Consider the following 16,862-nt stretch of genomic DNA (forward strand, 5'->3'; position numbering starts at 1 on the left):
ACAGCTAGTTATAAATATAATGCGGTAAACCAAGCAAACGACATTTCTAGAAATAACTGTATATGTAAAGTGGAAAAAGTGGCTTTTGAACTGCTTTTGAATGTGTTTATTTGTTCAAAAACTCGTTTTTCATATGTTTTAGTTAAGACAATAGATATTAGCATAATTTTAACATAAGAATGTTGTGTAACTTTGGACAGATTATAGAACTATATTTAGGATTTGTCTACATTACCTTAGTATGGTATTTTCTTTTTAGCCTAATTTCTATTTGTTTTTTAGGGTTCCGTACACCATAGGGAAAAAAACGGAACCCTTATAGGATCACATTGTTGTCCGTCCGTCGGTCTGTCAAGACCCTTTTTCTCAAAAACGCGTAAACGTATCAAGCTGGAATTTATTTTTAATTATATAACTTTAACTTTTTTTTTTGTGACTGAAACAAAAGAATTTGATAGTCGACTTTTATCATTAATCGTATTATACGTATAGTATGTTATACATATGAATTGTAGAATTAAGCGTGAGTAGTAGAGTTTATAATATTTTCAAAATATATATATATATAGAATGGCTATAGAACTTTTGTTAGTTAATCGCGAATTTTATCCGCCATCGCAACGCAATATTATATTATAAAGCTTATTTAATTTATATTTTTCCTTGGTCTTCTACTTTCGGTCATAAACATCGGTCAATTCAAACTTCCAAATCTTATTCGGTCCGATTTCTGTAACGTACAAATGTGATCCATTCCTTGTTACTGCCAAAGAATGTGGATTTGTGAAACCCTGAAACAATTGCAAGTCGAAATTAAAAATTAAAAAAGAAATATAAATAACTGACTGGAAAGACTCAGACTTTTTATTTAATGGAAAATTTAAAAACAAAAACTTACAGTGGCCGGTTCCCAAGTATCCAAAATATTACCATAAACAGCATTCACGGTAAACCCTCTGACTGCTATATTCTGTGATGTCGGTCCATTAACCGCATATATAATATCCCCATGGGAAGCAACAGCGAACACTCTGCCTAACGTAGGATCTTCGATGATTGTCGCCGGTTCCATAATATCGATGTAACTCTTAAGACCAGCTTTTGGGCATACGATCCTCATATTCTCCCTATCAGCAACGCATACGACATCCAAATGTTCCAGTAATGTGACACTATGCGGCAGATTGAGAGTTAACGTGTCAGAGAATGCAGGAATTGTTAGTAGCAAAGTGCCGGCCGCATTAAACTTCAAGATTTGATTGTTGCAGTAACCGTCTGCGACAAATATTTCGCCAGTTGTTGCTATGGCTACAGAAGTCGGCATGCACAACAATACGCGACGTCTGTATGGATAGCCCGCTGTAAAAGCTTCACCGATAGTCAAACTAGGATATTTGTGGTTACTTGGTGTGTACTGAAAACAAACAATATTGGCAATTAGTAATAATGGTTACATAGAATTGATACATATTCTATTTTTGAATTGTCTAGATCTAGGTTATTTTTAACGATGTTCTGTTTGTTAGAATCTTACAGTCGTACTATCTTACTTATATTGTAAATGCGAAAGTTTAGATGAATGGTTGGATGGAGGGATGTTTGTTAGAATGGCATAGATGTAGAACATATTCCAAAATTACACATAGGCTACTAATTAAGATTTTTTCAATCACGCGCCGACGGAGTCGCAGACGACATAAATAAGTTAATAAACTCATGACAAAAAAGGTCTACTATGAGATATCATTGACAACTGAAACTTTGTTTTTATTTAGGTGGTTCGGTTGTTAAAACTCAAAGAGAATTAAGTTTAAGATTATGAGTACTTACTTTAAAGACCTGATGTTTTGCTACGTCAGTGACCCAAACATTGTCATGATGGTCGACAGTCAATCCATGTGGCATATAGAAAGCATAAGCACCCCAGCTGTGTAGTACTGACCCTGTGCGAGAATCCAATACAAGAATTGTATCCTCTATGATAGGTCCTTTATCCAAGTTCTGATAGACGTTTGACTCGTTGAATGTGCTGAAATTAATTTTTAATTAAAATCAAATATGTATTAATGCTGTTTTATTATAATACAATATCTGTTTGAATTAGAACAAGAAAGGTATGGAGAAATAGTAAAGAAATTTATTTATTGGATTATATTACCTTTCATCCCAAACTCTTTCGGCTCTATGGAAAATAACCGGTTGTCCCAATGAATTTATGGATACGGCAGTGATCTGACCCACGTTAAGCGACTGTTGAGGCCAGTCTTTTACTTCTTGTGGTCTGAGTACAATCTCATCTTTTGGCTGAAATTTTATTTGAATAAAATTAAACGATGTGATAAATGTAATTATCGAAATATTTTAATTTAAAGCAAATGTTAATTAAGGCCACGCGCTAAATTGACTTTTTAGAAAAAGAACAATAACCAGTACTTGGTCTTATGAATTATTTTTTAATAGGCGCTTCTATATTTAAAATATTTGTGTTTAACAAATAGAATAGAATAAATATTCTCTTAATTAGGATGAATATTACTTACGACGTGTATGTCCAAATTCTTAAGTACATCTTCGTTGTTTCCATAACTAAAGTAATCTAAGTTATCTCTCACAGTCTCCGGTTCACAGTAAACATTGAAAACGATGAAAAACAATAGAAATATATGCAACATTTTGTTGAACATTTGTTATGATCTCCTACTTTTACGATTACGTTCGCACTGACGTCTTATTGATCGTCGTTTTTCACTAACTACTAACACGCATGCGCGGATACAAGGGGCCTTAAAAACATCACAAATAAATGGAGTGTTAAAATGAATACACATTCTTGGTAAATTATTTAATTCATAAGAACGAATTACAACAAAATTGGTCAATGGATTTTAAAATTCACGACTTTAATTTACAAACGTAACTAAATCATTATCTGCTTCAATACGAAAATATAAGACGAAATTTCATTTCATTCTCCTAATGAATTCAGTCTCTGAATCGTTAAAATTTTGGCACATTGGAATATTTTAAATAAACAATAAATTTTAAATTACACAATAAAGAGGGCTAAAATTGAATTACAATTTCTCTGTCTATTGACCACGCCATTGTGAGTTAGGTTGGTCCCAGATGTACCCCGTCTCAGTCATTGAACATACCGCGTTGTAATATTTTCCGGGACTTCGGCAGTATGACCAGGAAGGGCATTTACATCGGAACAGCGTTTGGAATTCCTCCTTACAAACTTCATTCCACCAACATGTCCTCTGAAATATATGCGTCTGTTAATACACGTAGACTTTTAACTGTACAGTTATTTAGTTATTCAAAAACTAGACATGCTACAAATGTGCTTTAACGTTAAAATGTAGAGTAATTTATCTAATTAAAAATGCTTTGTAATTTCGAGTTTGTTGTATTACACGAACATATGTTTTTTCTTTATATTTATATCATTATATATATAAATTTATGTTTAAAATATAAAGTGTTTTGATTAAATTTAATGTACTTACCTCTGTTATATATCCTCGTACGGATTGATCGGAATAACTTCGTTTTGTTTTCGTTGTAGATTCAACCATTACGTTCATCATAAATAAATAAACGAATATCACATGTTGCGGCTGCAATTAAATACATATATCACAAACATTTTCTTCATCACTAAAAGACACATCATTATCACTCTTACCTTAAACATATCAATGGTTTGATCTAAAAATAGAAGATTGTTGTCAAGTTGCTGTACCTACGATTCACGCCCCCTGACGGTGGTTTTGAAAGCTAACATGCGTGCGTCACAGACTTAATACCGTAGTATTTTAGTCGGACAAAAGAAAAAAAATAGTAGTTTGGAATATTAATTAACCTAGTATAGTATTTATGTTATATAGTATATTAAAGAATAATTTACTTGCAGTTCTTTAGTTATATGACAGAAATATGTTCAAAAATTATTGACTTTTCTTTTTATGTAGCATAAGGTTTTTATATAACAAACATTTTATATATTATTTGAGATATATCTATTGTTTCCTTAACAATTCCATCTTATTGAATAATGTTCCTTTGATATGATGCAATTGTAACTTGAACTCTGAGGAATAAACTTAAGGTTCAATTTTAGTTGAATTTGGCAAAATATGCGCGCGCAGTAACTAAATATATGTATGTATTATTACGTTTATGCCATATAACGATTTATCAAAGACCTTGATATACTTTGAACCTTTAAATATAGTCCGATATTTGTGAAAATCTAAATAAAATTGTTATTATTTAATGTAAGTTGAAATAAAGCCAAGGGAAGGCCTAAACGTTGGTTTCAGGGAACATATTACCTTTATAAATAACTAGCTGTCGCCCGCGATTCCGTCCGCGTGGATATATAAAGAAACTTAATTAGTGTAGCCTGTGTGTTCTTTCAGACTATGTTCTCTATGTATGCCAAATTTAATCGAGATCCGTTCAGCCGTTCTAGAGATATCTTCAAACACCCATCCATCCATTGACATCACAACCATCTAAACATTCGCATTTATAATATTTGTAAATTAAATAAAAAGCAGCTCTTCAATCGGTAAAGCCGTTCTTGAGTTATAAATAGTGTGACTTTCTTTTATATATAGAGATAAAGATATCGTCATCAAAACAGAGATAACCATATGTTTTATACATGTATTTTGGTTTCGGAAACTTACGATAAGTGACATCATTTAGTAAAAATATTCATAATATTGTTACTTGTGAATTCAGTCTAATAAAACAACTAGGATTACAAAATGAACATTTTTTTATTATTTTACACCAAAAATTACTAGGTAATCACTAGTAGGACTTTCATTTACATTTCTATAAATAAAACCAGCAACAACAAATAAATAATAATTATTAAAATAAATTACTAATAAATAAATATAAATACTTAACAATATATTTTATTATACATTCATCTAAGCAATTCTTGTACTTTAATTTACTTACAACTTTAACTTACAATTATGTTGTTAAAAATTTACAAAACAATAAAGTTGTTTCTAAGTTACATTTACCTTACATAGAATGGCACTTAGATTAAAAATCAAGTTTCTAAAATATTTTGTTCTCTTATTATTGACATCAAAATGCGTATTATAAAAAACTAAATGGAACTTGTAATTTATATAAAAACTGCTAACTGATATGTAAACACGGCTAAACACTCACGTATATTTGTCCGGTGGCGGCACCGGCGGACTGTGAGCGACGAGCCGCGTCCGCGAAATAATACCAGTACCACTCATCTTGATGAAGGGCCCCCGATGGGCTGGAAACGAGTCGGTGCCGCCACCGGACGAATATACGTGAGTGTTTAGCCGTGTCTATATATCAGTTTACTATAATGTCTCACGAAAGGTTGAATAATTTAAAAACTGCTAACGTATAATTTTCTGTATTTTAAATCCAAATAAACTATTAGATGCATATTGATTAGGTTTTTAAATTCATTACTGTTTACATTTTTCTTTTAATTTCAAATCGACGTATTCAATTTTAAATTCTAATTCACATAAATTATGTATTTTATTTTCTAACTATGTACAGTATAATATACTGAATTTTTTATAAATTATTTTTTCCATATCTACGTATCATTACTACGTTAGCGTAAAAAAATATCAACACGAGATGATTTCCGTAGATTAATTTTCAAACAACTTTGGCTGGAAACTAGCACTACATTTGGGATACGCTTTTAACAAATTTTCTATATTACATTGCCTTTAGTTCTACGAAATTTTTATCGATTTTTTCTTGTTCATTCCGCCTGTGTATATCTTCTGCATTTTCACTGAAATTGAAAAAAAAGTCTTTTGAACTCCCAAATGCATCATGAACCTGCCCTTATCCCGCAGAGGGTCGGGACAGTATGTACTACTCTATACATCTCTATCAGCTGTCATATCTAAATTTTTCCTTCCTACGCATATCCCTCACAACTATTAACTCCTAAGTTGTTAATACAAAATATGCTTGTGGTCATGGGTGCTCTAACAAATTATTTTTTTTCTTAATAGCTTATTTACAGTGTACGTTGACTTATTAATTCTGTGTTGGATTATTGTTTATGTTGGCTAATTGGTTCTTTAATTGTATATGTTGGTATAACTTACGAGTATTTGTTTGCTGATGAGGGCTGGAAGATGCTTTTAGGACATAGACGATAGTACGGCCAACATTCGCCACCGCTCTCTCCTGCGCGTTGTGCCTCGACGTATTCTTCCAAAAGGCTTGAATACGGCGATTTGGTAGGGCTGAAAATTTTAAAGAAATCAAGAGTTAATAAGAATTGTAGTTGCTCTTTATTTGTTTAGTACCACATAATTTTCTACTATGAAATTCATTTTATATTTTATATTGTAAAGGTCACGTAGGGAATAATATAAATTGGATTAATAAACATCTATAAGAGTTCTTATCACAGATACTAAATCAATTGAAATTAAATATAAAGATGTAAAACGAATTGTTATAAATATTTGCAACTCACCTAAAGAATAACTTCATCACTTCGCCGAGAAATCCAAAATTGGTAAGCGGATGAGCATGGATCTCGCAGATGGCGCGCAACAGACATTCCTTACCGGAGAGACCGAAGTTAGCCAAAAGATCCTCTGCTATACCGTACATTAACGCTCTGGAAACAAGCACCAGTTAATAAAAAAAAAAGTAAAAAAAAATCGATTTTAAAAACTGAAAAAAGAACATCTATTGTCTATTCCCATTGGTATTTTGATTGTTTATTTCTTTTTAATTTATTCTTAAAGTTATTTAATTCTAAACTATTTGATTAATGTTTGTTACATCTTACTTATGTAACATTTACTAGTGTACGGGGCATTGCAAGAATTTAAATCATCGTCAGTAAAAGCAACATTCATCACTCGTAACCAACTAGTACGTACGTGGCTTGAATTACGATTTACATTATTAGTATTAGGGTGAAAGTTGCATTCACGTAGAAAATTATATCTTAAATGGGTCACTTATATCGATATAGGTTCGTATTTACGACAGTTAACTTGCAGTTTTGTAGTAGAACACGAATTTTGCGACAAATATAAGTAAGTCTGGTCGATTTTTAATTTGAAATTACACTAGTAAGACAAATTGCAATAAATATAAAAATGTATTGTTTTAATTATCGATACATGATAATCGCGTCTTAGTATTTCTAATTTTATACATTTAATAATTAGAATCCTTTGGCGCGAATAGCGTGCTTTCGTTACAAAGTCCAGTGTCAGAAAGAATAGTGTTGGGTCAATACACTGCCACATTTTCGGATTTTTTTCCTAACACTAACTAGCTATCACCTGCGACACCATCCGCAAGGAATTAAAAAAATAACTTATTGTGTTTGCCGCCAAATTTTAGCGAGAATCCTTAAGCCGTTATTCCTCCAAAAACATCCATTCATGTAAACATTCGTATTTATAATATTAGTAAGATACGATAATGTTACCTTTCTCCACCATGGAATCTGTCAAGTACAGCCGTTTCCACTTCTGGAGGTATAGCCTCTTTCGCCGATCGCTTCCCTCGTCTTGTGTCAAGGTAATGTCCGATATAATTAGCCATCACAGATGCAGCAGCTCCGCCCATAGAACGTGCAAAGATCGGCGGCAGGTCGCCGTATGGGTTCTCATTGTCCGTTAGTCCCAATTTATCGAAATCAACTATAATATGTTAAAAATATATTAATTAAGTATAAAAGATGTGGATATTAGCTCTTTGAGCCTATTGCGCTTTAAGTAATATTTTGTAATAAATGTAGCCTTTCCGTCACTACAATGACAAATATAAATGCTATATCAATTTTATACGCAGATGTTCTTAAGTTCGCATGTCAGAGGGTATAGACAAAACGCAATCCATTCGAAGCGATTCCATAGCGAACTTCCAAATTGTATGGAACTAACGTACGACAATAACGTGACTTATCCAAAGTAATTGTCAGTTCTATACAATTTTATAATATCGTTATGAAATTGTGAAAAAACTTCATTTATTACTAATCGATACAGAAATAGATATTTTACTATAATAACTTTAGGCTATAGATAAGAGAAGACGCTGTCTCCTGAAACTCAGTTACAAATAGTTCCGGAGACAGAGCCTACAAAAATTTTTGTGAAAAATGTTTTTTCTTTGCCCGATAAAGATTATTATTTTATTTTTAGAAATAAAAAACTTTTCAGTTTTCAATCGGTGAAACAGAAAAATGCATCTGACCTAGATTTTCAAAGTCTGATTTTGTAAAATTAATCTTATATGTCCACTTAAAGTCACTTACCAACATCATCAAGGGAATTCCAACATTTACAATTACCTTTCTTACTTTGCAATATTTACATAATGACTATATAATTCATGAGTTATCCAACGTTACTACGGTACTATCGGACTACGTACTAAACTTACCTTTGGTACAAATATGTAATAAACTACAATCGTGAAATGATGAATATGAATATGTGAAATATTTCACCTACAATTTCTACTTATAAATACAGAATCTAATACTACATATAAAAAAAAACTATTGTTAAAACTAATATCAATATACTTATAATTTAAAAGATGTTAATCGTCAGTTCTACATTTATTGATTATGATCTGATCTACTCAATGTAGAACCTAAATACTTGTACTGACTTTTGAATTCCACTTCGTATGTCAGTTTACCTGTAAATTCATTAATATATTCAATAATTGAAGAAACTTTACGAATGACTCTCTGACTCTTTAAGAATGTAGAACGCATGTAGAATGTAGACATCAATATCTGTGATAACTTAACATTAGACAATCCCCACTCGTTTGCCTTCTAATCTTAAAAATAAAACATACTTGGGAGCTTAAATAACGTGACTAGTTGAGGATGAACTTGGTGATATCAAATGTATTGTCAACTTACTTGTAAATGGAAAACTGACTGTCAAGTTAGACAAAAATCCTTTGGGTGGATGACGTACGAATGGCATTGAAAGGGAAGGTGTGATAGCCATTGTGGTCCCCGGTGGCAGTGCTAATCGTCCATCGTTTGTTATCCAGAGTATCCTCTTCTGTCTCGAATGAGGTATGTTTTCTTTGGCTATGTGGTCCTGGTTTGAAGATACTATGGGTAGGAGAGCCAATGCAATGCTGAACAGGATACAGGACACTGTCGCCTCCATTGTGTATCTGATAGAAGATAAATGTTTTTTAGAGCTGAAGTAAGATGAACTGATCGAAAGATATTTTTTGTTATTTACTAAGCTAGTTCGTAACATCTTTCGATCACATAGACACTTACTATAAAGAGGGTTTGTGGCCAAGCATTGGTTTTTTCAATAAAAAAAAAATGAGGAAAAATTTATGTCGCACCAAAATATAAAACGAATCATCTGTAATCCGTTTTATAGGCATTTCACGTACGAGTAACGGAATGGATTTCGTGTTATAATGACATTTCATGTCAAAAACGATATGTGTATTTTACAATGAATAATTTTTAACTTTTGCTTGCTTTTTCTGAATAGTTTTTCATTTACTGTCAAAGTATAACTCTAATATCATTTTTGTAAAAATATTAACCGCATTTTTATAAAATGAAACCACTGGACACGTGTATTCGCATACGTGATACAAATAATAGCAAAATAAACGTTGAAAAATTTATAAAAAGTATTGAAGATAAGTTTAATATAGACTTTAAAACACTGCCCCAATGGAAATGCCTTATCGAGAAATTGTATTTCGTATCAAACTATCGGGAACGAAAAATTGAAGAGGTAAATCTACGAAAACTACTGATCATACAGAAACTTTGCTTGGAGACTACAAGGCTAACACCATTTGAATTAACCGATAGACTTATAAGAACAATCCATGTTTGGCAAAAGTCTCAATGGATGAATCAACAAAAACAATATAAAACAAATAGTTTACAAAATATTGAAGGGCCCTTGCCATCTATTCAGAATTCTGAGAAAACAGCAGACCTTATAGACACAACATTTTCGGGATTTGAAGAAACAGCAGAAGAAGATATAAATTTAGAAGATAAAGAAAATGAACCGAATGTTGAACAGAAAGAAAGTCGTTCAAGTGATTCAAAATATAGTGAACTAAGTTATCATTCCTTACGTTCAGGTGATGTTGATGCCTCAGGTGTATCTAATCCAACGGTATGCCATTCAATGACATTCAAATTAATTGAATGTAATCCAAAAGAAATTGTTATCACCAATAACTCACCTATGAAGCAGATTATAAAATTTTCATTGAAAAATACTTCTTTGGATTGTGTTTTTGCAAGATTCAAAAATGTAACAAATCGCGATTTATTCAAGAAAGCAAACGTGTTTCCTTATCTTCCTGTTAAATTATATCCTGGTTTATCAATGGGATTTAAATTTATTTTTAATTTAAAACAAACCAAAGATGATTTCTTAACAAGTTTGACTTTCTTAATGCAATATAAAGATGGCAATGAAAATTTCTTATCCGAATACTGCGTTAGTATTTCAACGCAATTTAAGAAACCAAGATGTACAAAGGTGTCTGAAACAGTTTATATACAACCAGTATATTCCTGGCATTTAAATCCAAAATATGGATATCCAAGTGGTATTTTAATAATTGAAGGTAGAGACGAATATGAATATGATATAAGAATTGTTAAACATAAGAAAGATTTAGCAGAAATTGAATCATGCAATTCAAACAATGCTACTATGCAAACTGCCAGTGATTCAATTAACGAAACTAGTGCAAGCTTTATACAAAAACCTTCAATAATTAATGAAATTGAAAACGATACTATAGAAAATTTTATGTTGTCTTTACTAAAGGATGTTATAGAAACTTCTTTAGATACATTTGTATTTGATGTAACAAGCTTACGATTACCGATGAATTCGAAACGAAAAACAACGGTGTATTTAAGCAAATGTGAATACATTGGCTATCATCAAAGTTACTTTGATATAGAATTTCGTAAGGTGGACACATACGAATTAATTGACACTAAAACTACTAAAGTATTTGCTGAAATTTTACCTCATCCAATAGAAATTTACCCAACATTATTTGACATGAGTAATGCACCAGTGGTCCATGGTGTTTGTGTCGATCATTTTGTTATAACTAATACACATAAAATCTTCTCTTCGACAATAAAAATAGACGCTTCTAATATAACGAAGAAATTAATAACAATAAAGCCTATCTATGTATGTATTCAGCCGGAAACAAGTGTGAAATTTCAAGTAAGAACATGTCCCTCCAGGCAACCATTTGACAATGAACGAAAAGTCATGGTACATTTTACGGTTAAAATTATTGCGACTGGAGTGAAATCGATATATGATAATATACCACCAATGTTTTACGAAATAATAGCTCCATGTGCTTTAGGATTTTGTGAAATGTACGACTTACTTCCACATTCAGAGTCCTTAAGTGATGGACAGCCTAACGACAGTCCCCCGTAAAAAGTGTAGATTGAATATGAAAAATCAACACTAAGAGACACTTTTGATTAATGATTAACGATCTGGAGTACGCCAATTAGACCTGATAAATATAATTTGATTATAACAATTTTGTTTTTTCTAAATACGTATCTGTCTCCTCAGGGAATTAGAAGACTCAGAATTTTATTATAGCATCCGAATTAAATCAATAAATCTAAATCTAATCGAATCAAACAGCTAAATAATATTCTGTTGATCCATTCGTAGACAAGGAAATAAGAAACTCACTGTCAATAAAAATTGTAATTAGTTTTCCAAGGAATGCTATCAAAGAATTGAAGGACTAAACCTGTTGAATTGGCCTACTTTAATGTATTACAGGTCAAGTGAGTTTGTTGGCTGCACCCGCATCATATCAGGCACGGTGCAGGTCAGGCGGACCGGTTTATTGCAACAATCGATATTAAATCAACGTAAGTGGCGATGTCTCGGTATTGTTACATGAAATGAACATGATTGTGACATTGACTTCGGTCACGGACGGACATAGTTATTGAGATGAATGTCATATTGTCCATAACAATATGGCATTTAATATTTATACGTTGTAATTAGTCTTGCCGGGTAACGGAAAAGTGGGACACAATTATTTTCTGGCTATATTACAACTACATGACTTTTGTGAATTATTTATCGAGCATTAACTCTAGTATTGTCTATGACCATAAATGATAATTTTCGTTGCTCGTTTATTCCTTTGTCTTTTAAAAATAATAAGATGCTATAGCTAATTTTAGGGTAGAAAATAAAGCTTACTTATGTTAAGCTTAATCTTATATATAAAATTCTCGTGTCACAATTTTCGTTCCCATACTCCTCCGAAACGGCTTGACCGATTCTCATGAAATTTTGTGAGCATATTGAGTAGGTCTGAGAATCCGCCATCATCTATTTTTAATCCCGCGCGGACGGAGTCGCGGGCGACAGCTAGTCTTATATAAAACCATACATCCGGCTATCAAATTATTAAAATACTTAGCCACTTCTAAAGAGCAATAAAATATTTTTCTCTCTGTAATGACCCCAAAATGCAATTTCCATATGTGTACATAAATTTCAAAGTAATGAAAGTTACAATATGTGGGTAAAGAAACCAAATAATGAATAATAACGTCAAAATTTTAATAACAATGATCTCTGTTGAACAGACTGACTTACTTTGACGATCAGTATTGTTTACTTCATAACCGTGTGTGAAGCATTCGTAGAAATACATATAACTATCTCTATTTGTTTCAAAGGGAATAAAAGAGATGACAGTATTTTATTTATGTTGTTCGACAGTGAAAATCGGTAACAATTACCAAGCATCATCTCTTATTGCTCTACATACGAATTCTTTAATAAAACGTTTTAAAAATCTTACTAATATTATAAATGCGAATGTGGATGGATGGATGGAAGGATGTATGAATGTTTGTTTGAAGGTATCTCCAGGACGGATCTCAATGAAATTTGGCGTACATATAGAACGTCTGGAAGAATACATAGGCTTCTAAATGTTTAAAACGTGCAAACGGAGTCGTGGGCGACCGCTAGTAATATATTATATATAAATTTAAACGTGCGTCTAACTGAACTGATTTAAAGAAACCATGAATACCAAATACTTCGTGAATGAAATAATTAAATTTAGTTTAGTATTCTTTGCATAGTAGTGATGTAATTAAAGTAAGAGTAAGAGCGTCGGTGGCTCAGGGGTCAAGCACTTGATTTGCAATCTGCAGGTCCTGGGTTCGATTCCCGCAATGTACCAATATGTTTATCGATTTCCGATTTACATATGTACATTTATCCGACGTTCTTACGGTGAAGGAAAACATCGTGATGCAACCTGCACATATCTGAGAAGAAATTCAAAGATATGTGTGAAGTCAACCAACCCGCACTTGGCCAGCGTAGTTGACTATGGCCTAGTCACCCCTAACTTAGGGTAGGCTCCGAGCCCCTCGGTGCGGACGTATAGTGAGCTGATGATGAATTGAAGTAACAACTAGTTACAAAAAATAAAGTTTTAAATCTCATCAGTTGGAAGCTTTCGTATTAACTATTCATGTAGTTATTTAATATTCATACAGCGTGTTTCCGAATCGAAACCTCAGTACCGATAAAGTGATCGATTTGTTTCCGATTGTAATCACGCAATCGATTCGTATGCGAAACTGTGTCCGCTTTCACAATTGAAAAAAAACATGAAACACCCTTTGTGACGAAAGTGAAATGATTAATTTATTAGAGGTAACGGATGCATTCAGCCAGGATACAGTCGAGGATATATTTCCTACCCGTTTGGGTGAAATGTTTGATACGATGCAATAATATTACAAGCTTTTATTTAGTTTCACCTTTCCCGATGTTATCAAATCTTGCAAGCTAAATTTGATCCACTTCCTGATTACTGATTGAGCTGAAATTTCGTGTGACAATGCCAATTATGACATGGTGCAGATTTGTTGGGGTTGAAAGGTCACCATAGTAACTAAGCAATGTGTCGACACAACATCATCGAGTTTGGGGGTTTGATTCACGTGACGTATAGTTTGTCTTTATTAACAACAAACGTCTTTACCTCTTTTAAAGTTTGTTGTACAATAATTGACTCTAAGGAAGTATTTTAAGTCAGACTGTATATAAATACATCTGTAGTCAAATATCCTAATAATAGCTACGAATGGTATTGTTTAAAAAAGTACGAGTATATTCCAAAACGGTAGTGAGAGTTCGTGTATTGTTTTTTTAAATATTCTTTGACACACTTTTTAATAACTTATTTTATTTAAGTTTCTTTGTTAAAACGTAGTAATATTTTTTAAAACAATAGAGAATAAGTTTAAATGCATGTTAAAGAATTTTAAATAGCTAACATCGTATATTTTTTATATTTGACTGACTTCTAAACGAATTATTCTTACAATTAAATTTCATTTTTTTTATCAGTCTATTCTGATCTGTCTAAGCTAAGGATTGTTGCTTTTTAAACATATTTTGTGTAGTAAAATATATAAAAATATTTGTATATATACGTTCACAATGTGAGATGATACAACGAAGTTATATGCAAAAAGTAAATTGATTACAATCAGCAAGAAACGTTTTATAACATCGAGGTAACGGTTGTCATTGCTTACACTTAGATATAGCAGTGTTTTGTGTTAAATTATTTAATACTAAGACCATGTCATAATGTAATATTGCATCAATGGAAAACGATACTTAGATTTGCGAAGTCATGATCGACTGTCTATCGCTGTTTAATTATAAGAATTTGATCGCATTATCAAATTAATATGTATTTTCGTTAACGAAAAACGTTTACATATCTACTGTAGTGGTCTAAGGTAGACAATAATCAGTCAGTAAAAATCAAAATTGTGAAAAATTACTAACCTAACCTAGCTAAATTTGTGCATACAGTAAACTAGCTGTACCTTGGGCTTACAAATTAGTAGGCTATGTGTTCTTTCAGACTATGTTCTACATCTATGTCAAATTTTAGCTACAAACAAACATCCATCCATAAATCCATTTATAATTTTAGTAAGATAAACTCGCCTCTAAAAATCCATTTTATAGTCTTACAAAGTATATTGCATTTTCTTATTCACAAATATGCCGTATATTTCACGGAAGGAAATTTCAAAACAGATCAAAACTGTTCAGTTCTGGGTCAAGAGAATCTACACATAGAAGTGTCCATTGTAAACTTGACACTGCAAGACGAATCGCAACATTTCATCTCCGCCAAATGTGTTATTGTTTTAACTTGAGGTCGCTTTATCGTCGCCTACAGATGGCGCCGCTGTTGCTTCAACTGATGTACGACCGACTTTATTTGACAGCTCGTTACGTACAGTCAGCGTCATATAGATCGTCACAGACAAGATATGCAAATATATAGGTACATCAAAAGTAATCAATTATATCGGTACAACAAAAGTCCTCAAAATAATAGATACATTCACCCTGCTCAAATACATCGGTACATACACAGCGTCAAATATATGAGTACATGCAAGATGCTCATAAATATCGTAGCAGCCACAGCGTCATAAGTAACGAAGCAGTCAAGGTGCGCAAAAATATCGGTACATTTGACAAAATTGAACTGTATCTCTATATACTTGTGATACAATTTGGAATAAACTACTTCTGTTACATTCATTTGACACTTTGTATTAACATTATAGGTTGTCCGGAAAGTTCGTTCTGATTTTCGATATAAAGCTTACAATAGACTGTAGCTGAAGTGGATTCATTTTCGGATTTCCACCATTATCAAACGTCACAAAAATTTCTATATTGTGAATAATTTCATTTCATTGGTTGAGATAAAAACTAATTTTTAAAATTTTAGCCAAAAATAAAAGACGTTTTAGGTATAGAGTCGTACCAATATAATTTAAAAACATTTCCAAAAATTTAAGAGAACAGGGTTTCAATTTTCCTTATAAAGCGGCACGAACTTACTGGGCAACCCAATATTTTTCTTCTCCTGTCATAACGCTTAAATATATTATAAAAGTTTGTCACGCCGAACATGACAGATACGTAATAACTAATATCAAATTTTGCCTTGTCACAATATATACTAGTTTGGCGCAGTATTCTAGTATGTTTGCCGTAATATGTAGTAAGTTTACCGGTTCGAATCTCAGGCTACTTTTTTTCATTTTATCAATCACGGGGTTATTTTTTCATAACCAGTAAAAATTTGGTAATGTAAAATTTTGCTCGACAATTTTTTTTTATAATTTTCGCTGTCGGGTAGAAAGAAATTTAAATAAAGTTCACAACAATTAGGTCAGACCATCGCGGGTGAAGTGAGTGGGCGGAGCGTGGATTGTCTTTGCGGGTTTTAAGAATGGTACGTTCGGAAACTATACGTACAAGTGTTATCTACATATGTGTGCGCGCCCACGCACACTGGAATGTTTATTGCAATCGACCAAAAATTTGATGTAGTTTGGATATTGACATTCAGTTTTTTTTCTTTGTTTCTTAAATATAATCAGTATCAGTAAAAGGTAAAAGTAAAAGTGTTATTTTTACCGGTACAAGTTTAACAAACATGAGTAATAAACATGAGTAATAAACAAATCACATGTCAATAGCATCGCTTTATCTCCTTCATTTTTGTTTGAAATAGAAAAGTACTTTAACGGTCAAACTCATTAGTCCAAGGCAATATCAAAAAGTACCTAATAACTACGGCGATAGAGCTTATTTACATGTGCTTCGATATTAAAATTAAAAAGTTTAAATATCAAAAAAAAAAAAATAGTGGCTTGGGATTTGAACCGC

At 32.2% G+C, this 16,862-nt stretch overlaps 3 protein-coding genes across 3 annotated transcripts in view; all 3 read right to left on the reverse strand.

The window, feature by feature from the left end:
* Positions 1 to 585: 585 nt before the first annotated feature.
* LOC106114412 (peptidyl-alpha-hydroxyglycine alpha-amidating lyase 2) lies at positions 586 to 2,812 on the reverse strand. Its single transcript, XM_013307607.1, has 5 exons — positions 2,541 to 2,812; positions 2,159 to 2,304; positions 1,831 to 2,029; positions 899 to 1,414; positions 586 to 791 (listed from the first exon to the last, which is right to left on the reverse strand). The coding sequence occupies exons 1-5, from the start codon at positions 2,682 to 2,684 to the stop codon at positions 672 to 674; spliced, it is 1,125 nt and encodes a 374-aa protein (XP_013163061.1). The 5' UTR covers positions 2,685 to 2,812; the 3' UTR covers positions 586 to 671.
* A 121-nt stretch (positions 2,813 to 2,933) lies between these two features.
* On the reverse strand, positions 2,934 to 3,787 carry LOC106114501 (uncharacterized). The gene is made up of 3 exons (XM_013307736.1): positions 3,692 to 3,787; positions 3,513 to 3,623; positions 2,934 to 3,263 (listed from the first exon to the last, which is right to left on the reverse strand). Exons 1-3 carry the CDS (start codon positions 3,698 to 3,700, stop codon positions 3,090 to 3,092), a joined length of 294 nt encoding a protein of 97 aa, XP_013163190.1. The 5' UTR covers positions 3,701 to 3,787; the 3' UTR covers positions 2,934 to 3,089.
* Positions 3,788 to 5,612: 1,825 nt separating this feature from the next.
* Positions 5,613 to 16,862, reverse strand: part of LOC106114500 (uncharacterized) — a 14,237-nt gene continuing 2,987 nt past the window's right edge. The window contains exons 2-6 of the mRNA XM_013307735.1: positions 8,960 to 9,225; positions 7,505 to 7,718; positions 6,530 to 6,676; positions 6,153 to 6,293; positions 5,613 to 5,830 (exon numbers count right to left, since the gene is read on the reverse strand). Of these exons, the coding sequence (XP_013163189.1) occupies positions 5,752 to 5,830; positions 6,153 to 6,293; positions 6,530 to 6,676; positions 7,505 to 7,718; positions 8,960 to 9,218 (840 nt within the window). The 5' untranslated portion in view covers positions 9,219 to 9,225 and the 3' untranslated portion in view covers positions 5,613 to 5,751. The remainder of the gene's footprint in view (positions 5,831 to 6,152; positions 6,294 to 6,529; positions 6,677 to 7,504; positions 7,719 to 8,959; positions 9,226 to 16,862) is intronic.

Source organism: Papilio xuthus, unplaced genomic scaffold (genome assembly GCF_000836235.2).
Source record: "Papilio xuthus unplaced genomic scaffold, Pxut_1.1 DF828142.1, whole genome shotgun sequence".
In the NCBI taxonomy this organism is placed as follows: Eukaryota; Metazoa; Arthropoda; class Insecta; order Lepidoptera; family Papilionidae; genus Papilio; species Papilio xuthus.

Excerpts from the sequence above, each read along its gene's own strand:
- LOC106114412 (XM_013307607.1), bottom strand. The coding sequence starts at position 2,684 with ATGTTCAACAAAATGTTGCATATATTTCTATTGTTTTTCATCGTTTTC. Across the intron at positions 2,030-2,158 it reads GAAAGAGTTTGGGATGAAAG|CACATTCAACGAGTCAAACG; the intron begins GTAATATAATCC and ends AATTAATTTCAG. Across the intron at positions 1,415-1,830 it reads CAAAACATCAGGTCTTTAAA|TACACACCAAGTAACCACAA; the intron begins GTAAGTACTCAT and ends GTTTGTTTTCAG.
- LOC106114501 (XM_013307736.1), bottom strand. Across the intron at positions 3,264-3,512 it reads TACGAGGATATATAACAGAG|AGGACATGTTGGTGGAATGA; the intron begins GTAAGTACATTA and ends CATATATTTCAG.